The following is a 17,624-nucleotide window of genomic DNA, read 5'->3' as shown; positions in this document are numbered from 1 at the left end:
GCTCTCCACCAGAAGCCCTGCTCCTTGGAGCCCCTCCCCATCCATTATTTCCCCAGAAGGAACAGTAAGGCTTCCTCCAGTCCCCTCTGGCACTCTGGTACCCCCTAATATCCTGGACTCTAGGGATTCTGAAACGGCCATTTACCACAGTGGGGCTTCCCAGCCCGGTGCAGCTGACATGTTGAACCAGAGTGTTCCCCATGGGGCTTACCTTGGCACTGGAGTTTTAGCGACAGGATGGGATTCTAGGTGCTAAAGGCTGGTCCCTCTCCTCCACCCCATGTGACAACCACAAAGTCTCCAGATGGTACCTAATGTCCCCTTGAGGGACAAACTGCCTCTCAGCTCAACCGCTGCGGGTTGGGAGTGTGTGGCCTCTGCCACCTTACCTAGAGGACTGCCTGTCTGTCGGAGAACTTTTGGAACTAGGACTCTATGTCTGGAGTCAGGGAACCCTGGGTCCTCTTGGATATTTTCTTGCAGGATGCTATCTTAGCTGGGGAGCCTGTGATGTTGTTACCTGGATCCAGCGGTCATTGCGATTCTCCGCCTGTGGACAGATGGTGAGTTTGCAGCCTGCCTTCCTGGCCAACTCCTCCACAGCTTCCACGAAGCACGTGTTATTTCTCACCCTGTGAGCGATCCGGGAGGAAGGAGGAACTCAGAGCTGGGGCTCAGGTACAGAGCCAACTCCAAGGCTAGGACTGACACCACCCAGACTCACCGGCACACATACACCTCCAGGGGCGGCAGGGTGCTGGGTGTCATGATCCAGGGCGCCACCCGGAACACCACAGTGTCAGTGAAGATTGGGGTCTCGGAGAAGTCCTTCACAGGAAGACCAAGACAAAGAGTGCTGGGCTCAAGTTCCCTGAAGCCCCTCCTCTAGGGTCCCCAAGAAATCCCCTAGCTAGGGCTTTAGATAGAGCTCCTCTGGAGGGAGGAGTGCGGAGTGCTTGCCCAGCAACCAAGTCCTGGGATCTATCCCTACCATTGCATAAAAGGGGAGCATGGCAGTGTATGCCCAAAATGCTACCACTCATGAGGTGTAGACAGCAGGGTTAGAAGTTCAAGGTCATCCTTGGCTAGCATGAGCTTAAGACTGGGCTACAAGAGACCCTGTCTCAAAACAAACAAATGTTCCTGACTTCTCTAGAGAATTGACCAGTAAGATATCGAGGGGTCATGAGGCCTTTAGCTCCTGTGATGTCCACATCTGCCAGGAACCTTCATCTCACCCTCTGCCAGGCCACCCTTACCTCATTGGAGTCATCCAGCAGGGTGACGTGGAAGGAGATGAGCCCCGGGAAGCCCGCATCAGGGAAGGAGAGGCCCTCCACAAAGAAGCGCTCCTCATCGCCGTTGAGGCGGGGTACCTCGTAGGACACCCGGTCTGGGCCCAGAACACACCTATAGGACTCGCAGGAATCCTCGGGACCTAGGAGAAGAGCATTGGCTGTGGCTCTTGGGCTGCTCAGGGAATGTGAAGGTCTCAGGAGAGTTGAGCAGTCTCGCCTAGGTGCAAGGCAAACAGCCTTTCTAAGGAGCCCTTCCTCTCCTACCCCCAGAGAAAGAGAAAAGAAGGCATGGTGGGGAAGGACGCTCTTTTCTAAGAGACAAGGTAATGTTTACCCTAACCCAGCATGCTGCGTCTCGCCGCCATCTTTCCTACAAGAACATGCAGATAGGGGTTGGAGAGACAGCTCAGTGCTTAAGAGTGCTGTGCTTGCAGAGGACTTGGGGTTCCATCCCCTGCACCCATGCTGGAAAAGCTCACAACCACCTGTAACTCCAGCTCCAGGGGATCTGATGCCCTCTCCTGGCCTCCATGAGCACGGGCACATGTGTGCAACAGCCTCCCCCGTATACATAAATAAAAATGAATCTAAAAATACACGAGTGCAAATCTCATTAAGAAGTTCCACTTCAACAGGGTGGTGGCGGCACATGCCTTTAATCCCGGCACTCCAGAAGCAGAGGAGGGGGACCTCTAAGTTCAACGAGGCCAGTGTGGTCTACAGAGCAAGTTCCAGGACAGTGAGGGCTACACAGAAGAATCCATTCTCTAAAAACCAACACCAAACCAAATGAAACCAACCAAACAAAAACCTCCACTTCAGGGGTCTGGTAGAGAAGCCCGTTCTGCAGACTGCAAGGGTGATGGCTCAATCTGTAAAGTTGCTCGATGCACAAGCAAGAGAACCCATCCAAGTCCTGTGCCCAAAACTCATGTTTAAAAAGCTGGTGAGGGACTCTGACTCAAAAACGAACAGGACAGTACCTGAGGAATGAGGCCCGAGGCTGTCCTCTGGGCTCCACACTGCATGTACACACACACACACACACCCCACACAAGCCCACACGTCTGATTGCTCTGCTACCAGGGCATCACCGGAACCTGAGCTGAGATGCACATCTGCCCAAGGTTGTTGGCTGGGTGCCCAGGATGCACTTACCACACACGTGGAAGACCCGTGACCGCTCCGCATCACAGGCAGAGGTGTGGAGGATAAGTTTGTGGTCGTCAAAGAGGGCTTCGGGTCCCTGGGTCCGTAGCACCATGATGGACATGTCTTCCAGATCTGTGAAGCGAGACAGAAGGAGCTGACTGACAGCTGCTCCAAAGGGCAGTGGGTGTCCAGGGCTGGGGACCCCAGTCTCAGCTCAGGGAGATATTAGAATCTGCTGGTATGAGAGAGAGAGGTGTCTGTGCATCGGTGCACATGGGACACTGCCCGCTTCATGTCCTCTTTGTGGTCCACATATCCTCATATGCCCAGAGCAGAGTTGAAGGCCACCTGGGTATCTTACTGGGCAAGCCATCCCCTTTCCATCTCCAGGGGATGCCTCCTTTAGAAGGCAGCTCCTATGAGCATAACGCAGGACCACACTCTAACACAAGTCAGAGATCCAGCGGGAAGGGGTCTGGATGTGGGGTTGGCAGTCCACAGGCTGGATGTGCAATTTGGGGGACCCTTCTAACTTGTGAGCCTCAGCCCTCTCCTCTTTAAACTGGGGTAATGACACTCACCCCCTTGGAAGATTAAAGAAAGATCTGGGGGAAGGGCCTTGCACACAGTAGGTACTCAAACAATGCCAGCAGCCCCTTCTCTCCTGCAGGAAGAGAATACTGGGTGCCCCAGCATGAGTGCCACAAGCGCTGGGGACACGATGAGGTAGCCTGGCTGGGTTCTGAAGAATCTTATGGTGAACTCTGACCCTCCCCTGTCCATATTTAGACCCCCTCTTGGGGAAAGGGACTCTGGTGGGGGAACTCTGGGTACCCAGAGACTGGGCTGCCCCAGCACGCTCACCTTGCAGGCAGCTCACATGTTGATCACAGTTATCTTGGGCATTACAGCCCACATTATCCCGATCACAGTTCACCAGCAAGATGGCTCCGTACCCATCAGGCCCCCACACCCACTGCCTCTGTCAACGAGAAAACACAGCTGGCAACAGGGAGTCCAGCCAGAGCAGGGCAGGTCTCCTACTCTGTACTTCTAGCCATCCTCCTGATTCTCCACCCTATCCTGTGAGAAGTCCACTTTCATCAAAGCAACCTCTGCTCCAGAAACATTATTAAGTCCAGTCTCCAAGGCTGTCATCATGGCTGGTTGTGAGGAGCCCTCCTGTCCATGACCTTCTTTCTTTGTGAGTGTTTTTGTTTTTGTTTTTGTTTTTGTTTTTGTTTTTGTTTTTCAAGACAGGGTTTCTCTGTGCTTTGGAGCCTGTCCTGGAACTAGCTCTTGTACACCAGGTTGGCCTCAAACTCACAGAGATCTGCCTGCCTCTGCCTCCCAAGTGCTGGGATTAAAGGTGTGTACCATTATCACCTGGCATGGGTAACTTCTTGACTCCTCTCTCATCCCCTTACCAGCTCAAGTCCTGTTCTGTTCTGGCTAATGGAATCCCTTCCCAACCCAGTCTAGGCATTCCTTCTTCCGGCAAGTCCTCCTTGCCCTTCCGGCCACTTTGGCCTCGTCTAAACCCCCTATGAAACAACACTACCAAGACTGCATCAAAGACCTTTAATGGTGTCTTGTTCAGTAGGCTGTTCTTTCTGCCCAGATCTGGGTCCTCACATTTATTACCCGTAGGACAAATCTACTCAGTGCCTGTTTTTGTCAATAAAGTTTTATCAGAACACAGTCCATGATTAGCCTATGCATTAACTGGCTGTTTCAAAGTAGCATAGGTCATAAGGCCTAAAGCATTTACAATCTGGCTTCTATTTATTCATTTAGTTTTTTCTGGGGGTTGAGGTGGTAGATAGTGCTTCTCTGAATAGCCCTGGCTGTCCTGGAACTTGTTCTGTAGACCTAGCTGGCCTTGGACTCAGAGATCCACCTACTTCTGCCTCTTGAGCTCTAGGATCAAAGGTGTGTGCCACCCCCTCCTGGCAAGGCTTCTGTCTATCTGTCTGTCTATCTATCTATCTATCAATCAGGTTTTACAACTCTTGACCTATTTTATAAACCTAGAACTTTCTCCTAATCAATCAAGGATAGCCCAGGACTGGGAACACATATTATGGTTATATTTGCTGATGACTCCAGCCATGCCTGGTCCTTGTCTGGCTACCTCAACCTTGAGTCAACTGGGAGAAAGGGGGACATTCACATGGCCTCACCCCTCTGACCTGGAGTCCAGGAACTTCATACCTGCTGCCCCTGTTTCTGAGGCTCAATCAGAAGCCTACCTTATCCACGAAGCTCCTGTCCTGCCGGCCCTCACAATTCATGTCACAGTCCAGGGTGATGTCTGTTGAGAGGCAGCAGCAGGTGAGTCCCCATGATAGACATCTGGGGCCAGGTAGATGAGGGCCATCCCCCAGGAGACACACACAGGTTGGGGCCCTGGTGCGTCCCATCCTTGGACAAGGGAAGGGGCTTTGGGGAGGAAGGAGGGTCACAGAAAAGAATGGACCAAAGACTGCCCCTGCAGGGAGCTTTCCTTGAAGGTAAAGTATTCTGAAGCCCCAGAACCCTGTTGTGAGGAGGAGCACAGTGGCACTGAGCCCAGGTGGCTGGGAACAGTCTCCATCTACATGAAACGACTTCAGCTCCTCGGAGACGGAGCAGTGAGCTTGGATTTCGGTGTCAGAAGGGCACGGGTGAGAAGCTGAGCTTGGCCATCTCGCTGCACAGCCTGGGGAATGCTGCCTTGGCATCGCCTCTCCCCCCACCCCAGGCTGTTCACACAGTCTTCCTCTCTTGAAACCAGAGGGTTCTTAAGGTGCTAATAGTGCAGTGCTTACAAGGAGAGAGAGAGAGAGAGAGAGAGAGAGAGAGAGAGAGAGAGAGAGAGAACTCAGGTGATCTTATTCACCGATCACTGTGATGAGAATGGGGGAATCTCACCGACATTACGCGGGTAGAAGCAGCCCCACACAGAAGAACAGATGTGGTGGAGGGATTCCAGCTGCAGAAATCCGACAGCCTACCTGCTTTGCTGCATGTGCTTGGCTATAAACCACATAGAAGATAGAGGGATCACAGCAGAAGACAGTGTGAGAGTCACCGGGTGGGGTGGCTCTGGGGGCTGACCTCAGTGACCGATGTGCACAGTTGGGTGCCTGTAGTGATTTTTGGTTTTGGTTTTGAAACAGGGTCTCACTATGTAGCTCTGGCTAGCCTAGAACTTGATATGTAGATCAGGCTGGCCTGGAACTCAAGGAGATCTGCCTACCTCTGCCTCCCAGTGGTGGGATTAAAGGCTTGTGCCATCATACCTGGCTCCCATTTTATGTTTTTTAAAATATTCATTTATTATTATTATTATTTACAGCATTCTGGTTGCATTGCCTGCATTCCAGAAGAGGGTACCAGATCTCACTATAGATGGTTGTAAGCCACCATGTGCTTGCTGGGAGTTGAACTCAGGATCTCTGGAAGAGTAGCCAGTGTTCTTAACCTCTGAGCATCTGTTCAGCCCCTCCATTTTATCTTTTAAGGCAGGATCTTTCGCTGAACCTGGAGCTCAATGATTGTTAGCCTGGTTACCCAGCAAGACTCTAGGGTTCTCTTGTTTCTGGTTCCAGTGCTAGGATTACAAGCACAGGCCAACATGCTCTGCTTTTAGCTGGGTGCTGCAGATTCTAGCTCAATTCCTCATACTTGTTCAGCAAGCACTTACCCATCTCCCTAGGCCCTTCATCACCTATGTCTGAATTTTCTAATGTGTGCTTTCTTTTTCAATTAAAAAAAAATTTTTTAAAAAAACCCACTTGCTGTGTGTGTGTGTGTGTGTGTGTGTGTGTGTGTGTATGCGAGCGCACACATGCACACGCGCCTGCAAATGTCCCTGGGACCAAACCCAAGTGTTTGAAAAGGCCTGGAGGGTGTTCTACTATAAGAGCTGCGTGCCCAGCTTTTAATCACTTTTTAACAAATAAAGGTTGGGCGGTGGTGGTGCACACCTTTAATCCCAGCTCCTGGGAAGCAGAGGCAGGTGGATCTCTGTGAGTTCGAGGCCAGCCTGATCTACAAGAGCTAGTACCAGGACAGGCTCAAAGCTATAGTAAAACCTTGTCTTGAAAAACCAAAATAAATAAATAAATAAAATAAAAATAAAAATGAAGGTCATTAGCAGCCCTCACGGGGCTCCCTGGCCACACCCTCAGACCTGCCCAGCTTACCCACACAGGTGAGGTAGAGTACTGCATAGGCCAGGGGCAACTGCTCACGGCTGGAGTGGTAGGCTATCTGAACCTGCAGAGAGACATGCTCAGTGTTACATATATGTCTTACAGAGAGGCCCATGGGACTTGGTGGGCAGGGGCAGGACCCTCAGCTACCTCTGACCCTGTGCCAGCTCCCCTTTAAGCTCCTTAGGTCATTTATTCCTATCTCTTGGCATGTCTGTAAAGTGGGCACCATCTGTCCTGGGTTCTCCTTTTACCAACAAGTGCCTGGACTTGAGTCCAGCATCTCTCGGCCAACTTACAATGCCTATCTGAGCTGCCTCCGTTTCCCCATCCTTTCTGAGCAGAACTGGGGAGCCTTTGAAGTTGGGACCTGCTTGGGCCCCCATTTTGCAGGTGATAAAACTCAAGAACCCCACATTTGACCTGACCGCGTCTATCACTCACTGGTCATGGTTGCTTCCTGCCCATGGGCTCTGCCATGTGGCCTGGTTTCAGATCTCTTATTTGTCCATCGGGACTCTCCTGGGTCCGTTTCTGACCTTCTCCGGGCATCAATTTCCCCAACCATAAAGTGGGGGATAATGATGGTTTCTACCCCACAGAATGGGTTACAGTCAGGTGGATTAAAGGGGCAGAGAATGTGGGGGTTCATCACAGCTGGCCCGGGTTCAGCTTCCAGCCACTATAAAGGGTAAGGATGGAGGTGACCATTTTGGGAAGCTGGTGGCGGCAGCTCTGTCACTGACCCTTTGACCTGTTCTTCTTCCTGGGGCATGACCTGCAGACACATCCTCCTTCATCTGGGTCATAGTGTCAGGACCCTGTGGAGTCCACCTAAGCCTCAGCCTGGGAGTCCCAAAATTCTGCACCAGTTTCTCACAGGTGGGGAAGGAGAGGAGCACCTTCCTCACGCCTACTGGCGCATGAGCCCCAGAGCTCAAGATTGGGAGCACCCACACAGCCTCAACCTGCAAAGCACCATATGGGCTATCCAGGGCTTAAAAAGGTCAGTGCTCCTTAAAGGGCTAGCTCCCCAAAACACTGCCCTTGCAGGAATGTCTTCCTGGTCTCAACCAGTCATTCAAGGGAATATCACCAGCCACCAGCTCAAGGGCCAGTCATTTCTTCTGTTTTAAATCTCTCCTACTTTTTAAATGGGGACAGGAAGAGGGTGGATGGGAGGGAGGTGAGACCCATCAGGGACTGTGTGCTCCTGGGTACCAGTTTCCTCCCCATCCCCGCTCTCTCCTCTATCCAGAATTGCAGAATCCCCCTGAAACTGAGGTCCAACACAGTAGGACTTAGCTAACGCCTCCCCTCATGGGGGCTGGTTAAGCAGGAGAAGACAATCAGGATCCGTCCCCACCCACCCTGGGAACAGGACTGGAGTGGTCCCGCACTATAGATAGACACATGGAGGTGTGAAGTCTGGACTTGTAAATTGCAGAACTGATATTCACACCCAGCAGTGTGACCCTCAGGTTGAGTGTTCCACCTTGGAGCTGTGGCAGTCTACAGAAAGAAGGGGTGCAGGGCTAGGGGTGAGCTCACATGACTGTCATTGAGGTGATTGCTAGGGGAGTTCATGACCACGATGATTTCCAGCCCCTCGTTGAAGCACCACCGCCTGGTTTCGGCTCTTTCTCGGCTCCTCGTCATGCTGGGGGACACGTAGATGTCCACGCCGGGTGTCCCGTAGACCTCAAACATGGATGTGCCCTCAGGAACCGACCTGAGAAAAGCAGGGGATCCATGGGCGACGTGACAGGAACTCACTCAGACATGTGAGCTCCAGCCTCATGCCCTCCCCAAGGGAAGCCTTTTCCAGGCCACTCACAGCAAGGTCTGGGCAGTAAAGCCCAGGTACGAACCACACAAACTCACGCACACTCCTGAGCCTAAGTGTTGAGATCCAATATCTCACCACCATCTGGCTCAGTTGGTGCTGGTGATCATACACACACACACACACACACACACACACACACATCACACTCACTCACAGACACACTTATGCACACACATAACACTTACAGATACACTCACACATACACACACACACACACACATATGGCAGAAAGACTCAGAGAGATAGAGGAATCAGACAGATATAAATTGGGCACAGTGGTGCACACCTTTAATCCCAGTACCCAGGAGGTAGACAGGTGGACCTCTGCAAATTTGAGACTAGAGCTAGTTCCAGGACAGTCAGAACTACATAGTGAGACCCTGCCTCAAATCTCAAAAAACAAAACAACAGCAAAAAACCACAAACAAACAAAACCACAGGTAGGCACTTGAGCCAGGGAGGAAGGGCTCTTTCTTGCACCCCAGGGAACACCCTACTCTCAGAGGCAGTTGGCTTCCAGTAACCCAGGCAGCTGGTCAGATTTCTACAGCGGGCCCACCACCATGCTTGGTCTTGTGTTCAAAGAAAGGGCCAAGGTGCCTTGACACCTTCCTGATGTGAAGTCCTTTGGCTCAGAGGCCCCCGTCACCTCAGTTCAGCACCCCAGGGCTCTTCCCTAGGCCACCTGTCAGTTACTGGGAGTCCCTAGAGAAGCTGGAGACAGCCTGTCTGGGAGGGACGCACAAAGGTGGCGGCTGCAGTCGCCGTCACACACTGCAGCCTTGGCAGAGTGCTGGGTAGTGCCAAGGCCATAATCAGCAGTAGTTGGTGATCGCAGGGTCCCATTTCAGCCAGGTGACCTTGACTAGTCACCTAGAGAGTGGGATAATGACACACACTTGGCCAGCCTCTTGGGAAATCAGGAGGCTCAAGTGTATTAATAGCCCCGAGAAGCTTGGAACATCCCTGCCCAGGATAAGGAAGGGGCTATTAAGATGAATTACGGAGCAGGCTGAGGAGGATGGAGACAGCTCCGAGAGTGAGCTGAGGTGATCTGAGATGTGTCTGAGGAAAACGGGGCTTCCCTCACGCTGGAGCCTCGGGAGGTCAACGTTAGACTGTGTTGGATTGATTCCCGCTTTAGCCTAAAGTTCTTGAGAGGGGTGGTGAGGCAAGGTGATTAAACCAGGGGTATCTGCAGTCAGGAAGCCCGGGGTCAAATCCCAGCCCACTGCTCACACCTGGAGGATAGGACACAGCCTCCTCAGCAGCCCGCTCTATCCAGCTGGGATGACAAGGGGGTATAAGGAGTGGACGTGCTTGTAAAGCGGTCAGAATGAAAGTCAGAGCTGCAGTTTCTCTATCGACTTAGAGACTTAGCAGCGGCAGCACCGGAATCTAGTATAACTAACTCCCTTCTGCTCCCGCCTGGCGGGATTTCCAGTCCTTGGCGCTGACTCAGCCGAAGACACCAAATGCAGTTTTTAACTAAGTTTTTATCATTCTATTCACCAATAAAGATCCAAGAGTCCGATGTGGGGGTGAAAACCTGCTAGATCAGAGAGTCTGAGAAGCAACCTGCTGACCTTCCTTTTTGACCAGAGACCCAGCAAGAGAGCATCTCTCCACCCATCCCAAACCAAAAAAGACCGAGAATCTCCAAGTCCCTCCCTACTTCGTCCTATGAGACTCTATCCATATTCCTGGGTCTTTCAACCTCTCTACAACCAATTCTTGTCAACTAATCACTGACTCTGCCCCCTGATCCAAGGTTAATTTTACTAACACGGTCTTGGAGTCTCAGAATGTGATCAAATATTCCTCAACACATAATCTTATTCTAGTGCCAGGAAAACTGAACCAAGTCGAAGATAAGACTTCAGACCCCCATTCATGGTTGACGCCCCAGCATGGAAGCTGTGTGTTGGGATGGCCAAGGTGGCTACCGGAAGGAAGGAGAATCTGGGCTGGGCAGCAGATGCCTTTTTCCAGAAGTTAGGAAGTGCCTGGAACCTCTCTTGGGCAACACTCTTCCTTGGGCCAGGCCTCCATGACAGACAGCAAGGCAAATTCCACAGCCTAGCTTCCAGATGACTGTAGGCCATTTTCCTAGCCCGAGTGAGTTCATTCACAGTCCTCACAGGTCGCCTGAGTGTGGCCGTGCACACGGTGAGGTGAGAAGCCTTGCAGGAACCAAGACATGTTTCCTGGGACATGGAACACCCAAGTCTAACACCTAGGAAGGGGCTGGTGAGCTGGCTCCGCCTGTAAGGCGCTTTCCACCAAGATCAATGACCTGAGTTTGATCCCTTGCCTACGTGGTAGAAGGAGAGAACTGACTCCTCCTGAACATTGTCCTCTGACCTCCACCTGCACCATGTGTTGTGTCCCCCACACAAATGAATAAAAAAATAAAGTTAATAATATGTTAAAAAAAAAAAAACAACTGGGCAGAGCCAGGCAGTGGTGGCGCACACCTTTAATCCCAGCACTCAGGAGGCAGAGGCGGATGGATCTCTGTGAGTTTGAGGCCAGTATGGTCTACAAGAGCTAGTTCCAGGACATGCTCCAAAGCTACAGAGAAACCCTGTCTTGAAAAGCCAAAAAATAAAAAGTAAAAGCAAACAAACAAACAAACAAACAAACAAACAAAAAACCACCCTGAGCAGTCCTTGAAAACGGGGACAGCTCATTTATCCTACAGGTGGCCGGCAGTCCTGGAATCTCATGGACAAAGCTTCCAGTGCCAGGGTGCTGCAGAGACCTGGTCATCAAGCCCTTCTGATGGCTATGGACGCCTGAGCCTCGTGGCAAAGGGACCGTCTAGAAATGCTGGCACGAGGGTGACGTGGGGCGAGACTGCCCCGTCCTGGGAACCCTCAGCCAGCTCTTCCTCTCTGCTCTTGTCCCCTGCCCCCTGAGGATAACACTGGTGACTTTGATAAACGAAGCTGCACGCTACCATCTTGCTTTGGGGAAACTGAGGCTCATGGGTGACTTGTCCATAGTCAAGCAGTTTTTCACAACTCCTTGTCCTGTGGCTTAGCTGTCCTGTCCTCAAGCCCAGGACCCGATGCTGTCCCCTCTGGCTAAAGTTCTGGCGTCCAGAATAAAATTGCTGATGAGAGGTTCTGGTGGTTAAAACAGGAAAAAACAATCACGGTCCGCCTCAGCACTGGCCCGAGGGGATAGAGACCACAGTTCAAACAACACAGGCTCAGAGTGGCAGTTTCAATTAGCAAGGGCCCCAGATCCCCCTACCCTGCCGGATTTGTTCATAGAACTAGTCCCAGGAAACTCTGAGTCCATCTGACCCCACATCCTGACCCCACCCTGATCTGGTCCTGGGCAGTGGTGGCCACACTGACCCTTCTCCAAAGACTGAATGGCTCTGAGACTCCTGACTCGCTTCTTGTTGAGTGTTCTGAGCTCCTATGTCAGAGCCCCCACAAGGACAGAGGAGCCTGTGTGTGGACAGAGGTGTCTGTGCATGGACAGAGGAGCCTGCACGTGGACAGAGGAGCCTTCAGTGGACAGAGGAGCCTGCGCGTGGACAGAGGATCCTGTGCGTGGACAGAGGAGCCTGCATGTGGACAGAGGAGCCTGCGTGTGGACAGAGGAGCCTGCGTGTGGACAGAGGAGCCTGCGCGTGGACAGAGGAGCCTGCGCGTGGACAGAGGAGCCTGAGTGTGGACAGAGGAGCCTGCACGTGGACAGAGGAGCCTGCACGTGGACAGAGGTGTCTGCATGTGAACAGAGGAGTCTGCACGTTGACAGAGGAGTCTGCGTGTGAACAGAGGAGCCTGTGTGTGGACAGAGTAACCTGCGTGTGGCACTTAATAAGCCAACCCTTCCTGGTGTCTTCCAGGAAACTGAGGCCCAGGGAGGAGAAGCCAGTGGTTCAGCATGACACAGCACTGGAGACACCCAGAACCTAAACTCAGGGCTCCTCCTGGCACTGCCGGGCAGCTCATCAGTGCCATGAGCTGTCTGCTCTCCCACCTAGGGGAACAGCGTCCAAGTCGCTCAACAATCGAGCAGGACCAACTTCTCTGTTTGTTTTGTAAGAGCCCCAAACCTCAACTGGGGCATGGGGATATGGAGGTGCTGGTGCTGAGACCAGGAACTTCAAGTAGAGAAGGCATGTGCATTCCCACTGCAAGGCACCCCAGCCACACACATTGGCATTGAATTTATAGAGCCAAGGAGGACCTTGAGTTTCTGAATCTCTTGCCTCTAACTCCTAAGTGCTGGAATTACAGTCATATGCCACCACAGCTGGCTTTTAAGGTACTAGGAATGAAACCCAAGGCCTTGGACGTATTAAGTAAGCCTTCTATCAGCTTCTAGCAACGGAGCACCACCAGGCTCTAGCAGTTCGTTCTTTCTTCTTCCTTCCTTCCTTCCTTCCTTTCTTTTTCTTTTCTTTTCTTTCTTTGTTTTTTTGAGACAGGGTTTCTCTGTGTTGCTTTGTTGCCTGTCCTGGAACTAGCTCTTGTAGGCTGGCACTGAACTCACAGAGATCCTCCTGCCTCTGCCTCCTGAATGCTGGGATTAAAGGTGTGTGCCATCACCGCCCAGTCCAGCAGTCCTTTTTAAAAGTCCCACATGACTCAAAGATGCAGCGGGGGTAGAGACACTCCGCTGCTGAGAGCAGAGGTGCCACCTCATCACCAGGTGTGGCATCACCAGGTGTGGCATCACCAGGTGTGGCATCACCAGGTGTGGCATCACCAGGTGTGGCATCACCAGGTGTGGCATCACCAGGTGTGGCCACTTAAGACACTTGCTCGCAGAGAACAGCTTCCCATTGACGGAGACATTCCTAGAGGCTCATTTCCCACCCTCTGGTTTTCCCAAGAGCTGCTTCTGGAGCTTGCTCAAAAGTGACTGAGATCTACCTGAAGGTCAAGGTGCCTGGGCAGGTTCAAGGGAGGACAAGCGGCACCTGTGGCTACTGCCCCCCTGCAGGTGTGCAGATCAGCCCCGCCTTTCTCCCTGAATACACACGGATGGGGCCCTCAGGTCCCACCACCCCACAGTACATTGCCATCACAGTTGTCGTGAGCTGTTTGGGTCTCAAGGCCTGTTTCTATCTCAGCTCATTTTCTATACCTGGGTAAGTCCTTTCACCCACCAGGCCTCAGTTTCCCTATTTAGAAGAAGGGATGGGTGAGCCCCAGAGGCTGCTACTGGGTCAGCTTGGCGACTGCTTTCCACACTCATATGTGATATGTCATAAAGATGACAGCTTCCCAGACAAGCAGTCCCACGAGCAGCTCCAGGGGACAGACATCCAGCAGTGAGTCACGTGGTAGAGGAATGGTTGACAGTCGCTTTCAGCCTGTCTTCCCGCCTCATTGCAGCCTGCAACTGTGGCCCCGGTAAGCCCGCTAGCTTCCAGAACCTCCCTCTTCCCAGTGTGAGCCAGTCTTTCTTTCTCCGCCTCCAAGGCTGAGTTTCAGCCTTACACCTCAGCCCTGAGAAGGGTCCTTGTGAGAGCCTCGTGAGGCTCCTGCACCTCACAGCATAGAATGGGCCAGCCTTGTGCCTGAGCCTCACATGCACGTGGGAAATGGAGGTGAATCAATACCTCCAGTTGCCTAGAGGAACAGATGAGGCCTGGAGTCTCGCCTCCCTTCCCTGGCTGCTCAGGAACTGCTCCTGGATGCCCCTCACGTGGCCAGTTAAGCTCTGCTGAGCCTTCTCTCTCATGCCTGAGCCTTCAGGCTCCTCCTCCTCCGGGAAGCCCACTCTGATTGATCAAGTCATTCCTCCATCCCCTGCTGTGTCCTAGCCAGATGGTACATGGCAGGTTTGGAACACTTGAGACTTTCCCTAGGATCAGCACAGAGTCATGAAATGATGGCCGTGATAAGGACGGTGACAGAGAGGATAATAAAGTGTTTTGTGCATGCTAGCATCGGCTAGTACTCTATATTCTGCATACCAGCCATACCCTCCTCTTGTCTCTTCAAAGGAAGGACCAAACAGTTCACACGGCCTCCTACCTCTCTGCCAACTGGCTGTGTGACCTTGGGCAGGTTAGTTAACCTCTCTGGGTCTCGCTTTTCTCATCTATGAAGTGGTGAGAACAGCCTACACCCTTTGGCTGTGCTAAGCTCGGTTATCTGGGTAAAGTTGGTGCCCACTAAATCACCGGCCCACAGTGCAGGCCACTAAAAGCCTGGTGCCCACTCACACCACCAATCCACAGTGCAGGCCACTAACAGCCTGGTACCCACTACATCACCAATCCACAGTGCAGGCCACTAACAGCCTGGTGCCCACTAAATCACCGGCCCACAGTGCAGGCCGCTAAAAGCCTGGTGCCCACTCACACCACCAATCCACAGTGCAGGCCACTAACAGCCTGGTACCCACTACATCACCAATCCACAGTGCAGGCCACTAACAGCCTGGTGCCCACTAAATCACCGGCCCACAGTGCAGGCCGCTAAAAGCCTGGTGCCCACTCACACCACCAATCCACAGTGCAGGCCACTAACAGCCTGGTACCCACTACATCACCAATCCACAGTACAGGCCACTAACAGCCTGGTGCCCACTAAATCACCAGCCCACAGTGCAGGCCGCTAAAAGCCTGGTGCCCACTCACACCACCAATCCACAGTGCAGGCCACTAACAGCCTGGTATCCACTACATCACCAATCCACAGTGCAGGCCACTAACAGTCTGGTGCCCACTCACACCACCAATCCACAGTGCAGGCCACTAACAGCCTGGTACCCACTACATCACCAATCCACAGTGCAGGCCACTAACAGCCTGGTGCCCACTCACACCACCAATCCACAGTGCAGGCCACTAACAGCCTGGTGCCCACTACATCACCAATCCACAGTGCAGGCCACTAACAGCCTGGTGCCCACTACATCACCAATCCACAGTGCAGGCCGCTAAAAGCCTGGTGCCCACTCACACCACCAATCCACAGTGCAGGCCACTAACAGCCTGGTGCCCACTCACACCACCAATCCACAGTGCAGGCCACTAACAGCCTGGTGCCCACTAAATCACTGATTCATAGTACAGGTCACTAAAAGCCTGGTGCCCACTTTGCAGAGCTGGAAGCAGAATCCACAGGGAAAACATTCTAAGATGAGGTGGCTGGGAAGTACCAGAGTCAGGGATGAGTCACCATCCAGCATCTCCTGGCTTGCAGGCCAGGGCAGGGCTTTGGGAAGAGCCCTCCAAGATGTCCAGTCTCGCTCCCCTTCCAAGATACTTCTGCAGCTTTCACTGGACAGCAGCCTGGCCTACACTGGAACTCCTCCCCCGGGTAGGAACAGAGCCTTCCCCTTCTGAGAGTAATAGGCTTGGGCATGCGCTATTACTCAAAGACAGTGTTGAGTGTGTGAATAAATGAGGCACGCCATTTCCCAGAGGGATTGGCCATGAGGGTGAGTGGCCATCCTGGAAGCCACGAAAGCCCTGCCACCACCCACGCTGTCCCATTCCCAGTCCTCTGGGTGAATCCCCACCATTGCCCATCTCATTCACATAGCTGCCCGCCTCTCACCCAGCCCCTCCCCCATCCTGGAAGGCACCTCTGAGGGGAGGAGGAGGAGCCATCCCCAGCTTGGACAGGTCAAACCGGAGACTTATCTACCCACCGGGCACAGGGCAGCCCAGCCGGGCAGTGAGTCACTTCCATGGGCACACAGCCCCAGAGCAGGCCATGGCGCCAGGCAGCATCCACCCCCTCCTGTCCTGCCTGATTCTTTGGAGGCCACAGACTCCCCTCTGTACAGCCCACAGCCCACCTACCCTCAGCCAGGCTTTAGCTCCTGGTGCGCAGTTCATCCAGACTTGGTTATCTCCTGTGATTGGCAGCTCGCTCCCTATCCTCCACACCTGGAACCTCTTTGCTTCCAACCAAGTTCACGCCACCTTTTAGTCCTAGACGTTTGTTCTCAAAGGGTGTGAAACTTTGGCCCCTGAGGCATTTCTGGCAATAACTAGAGACATTTGTGGCTGACCCAGAAAGGGTCGGAGCACCACTGGCCCCTGGTCAGTGGAGGCCAAGCATGACCCTCGGTGTTACAGCATGTGGTATCATCTCAAAAGGACTTATGGGGTCCCAGTGCTGAAATCAAGTCCAAGACGGGGGCAGGGAGGTGGGAGGTGGCACCATGATCCCAGTACCCTTGGAATCTGTCCCCAGCTCGGTCTCAGAGCTGGGACTCAAGAGCCTAAGAAGGCAGACTCGTTCCTACGCCCACTACCCAAGCCACCCTGGAGTGTAAAGGCTCAGCCTGGCACGTAGCAGGCACAGTGCGTAGGCGGCGAATAGCTGGCGATGGTGGATCTGAAGCCCCAGTGCTACAGTGGCTGAGCAGCTAGACGTGAAGCCTGCAGCAAGTCTGCAGCGGGCTTAAAGCCCAGCTTTGCTTCCCGGTGACTGGGTGACCAGGGCTAACGGCTCACCCTCTCTGTGCCGCCACCTGCACTTAGTGACCAGCACCATATGAGACAGTGTTAAACCAAAGGACTCTTGTCAGGGTGGCATTTGAGAAGTCTGACCAACTCTGGGGACAGAGCGTAGCACCTTAAGTGCAACGTGAGATGATGTGACCTTTTTAAGAAATGACTTAATTCTCCCCATGCCCATAAGCCCAGGAGCTGTAGGACAAAGGGATGCATCCCTTCCTTTCCTTGTGGGCTGTAGACAGGCTGCCCAGCCTCTCTCGGGCATCCTCGAAGAGAGAAATGGGCCCATGGCCGCAGACCCCTCTAAGGCTCTGGGTGGAGTTCAGTTCTGCAGGTCTCACCTTCCTGGTTCAAGAACCCTACTGGGAATCTGACTGACAGCAGCAAGGACCCAGGCTTCCCCAGTGGGCAGGTGTTCCAAGGTTAAGGCTAAGGACCAGGCAGCCAGGCCCACCGTGTGCCCTGAGGAACACCCACACAACTCCTAGGGATTCACACGAAGAACCCCAGACCCTCCGGGGTCTCTTACCCATAAATGTCCACGATGGTCTCAACACCTGCCACACACACGGCGCTGGTAGGGTGTTCAAGGGACACCCGCACAATCCTCTGCAGAGACATGCCGGCCTAGGATGGGGGCTTTGGCCACCAAACCCAGCACTAGCCAGAGG

General features: G+C 53.1%; 1 protein-coding gene across 1 annotated transcript in view; it reads right to left on the bottom strand.

The window, feature by feature from the left end:
• Padi3 (peptidyl arginine deiminase 3) overlaps positions 1-17,624 on the bottom strand; it is a 28,265-nt gene extending 10,641 nt beyond the window's left edge. Inside the window, exons 1-9 of the mRNA XM_048426657.3 lie at positions 17,483-17,624; positions 8,201-8,381; positions 6,641-6,713; positions 4,703-4,764; positions 3,315-3,432; positions 2,457-2,582; positions 1,260-1,438; positions 725-828; positions 521-632 (exon numbers count right to left, since the gene is read on the bottom strand). Of these exons, the coding sequence (XP_048282614.1) occupies positions 521-632; positions 725-828; positions 1,260-1,438; positions 2,457-2,582; positions 3,315-3,432; positions 4,703-4,764; positions 6,641-6,713; positions 8,201-8,381; positions 17,483-17,574 (1,047 nt within the window). The 5' untranslated portion in view covers positions 17,575-17,624. The remainder of the gene's footprint in view (positions 1-520; positions 633-724; positions 829-1,259; positions 1,439-2,456; positions 2,583-3,314; positions 3,433-4,702; positions 4,765-6,640; positions 6,714-8,200; positions 8,382-17,482) is intronic.

Source organism: Myodes glareolus, chromosome 6 (genome assembly GCF_982192425.1).
Source record: "Myodes glareolus chromosome 6, mMyoGla1.1, whole genome shotgun sequence".
Taxonomy (NCBI): Eukaryota; Metazoa; Chordata; class Mammalia; order Rodentia; family Cricetidae; genus Myodes; species Myodes glareolus.
The sequence above is the reverse complement of the archived record's forward strand: the minus strand, read 5'-3'. Positions and strand labels throughout refer to the sequence as shown.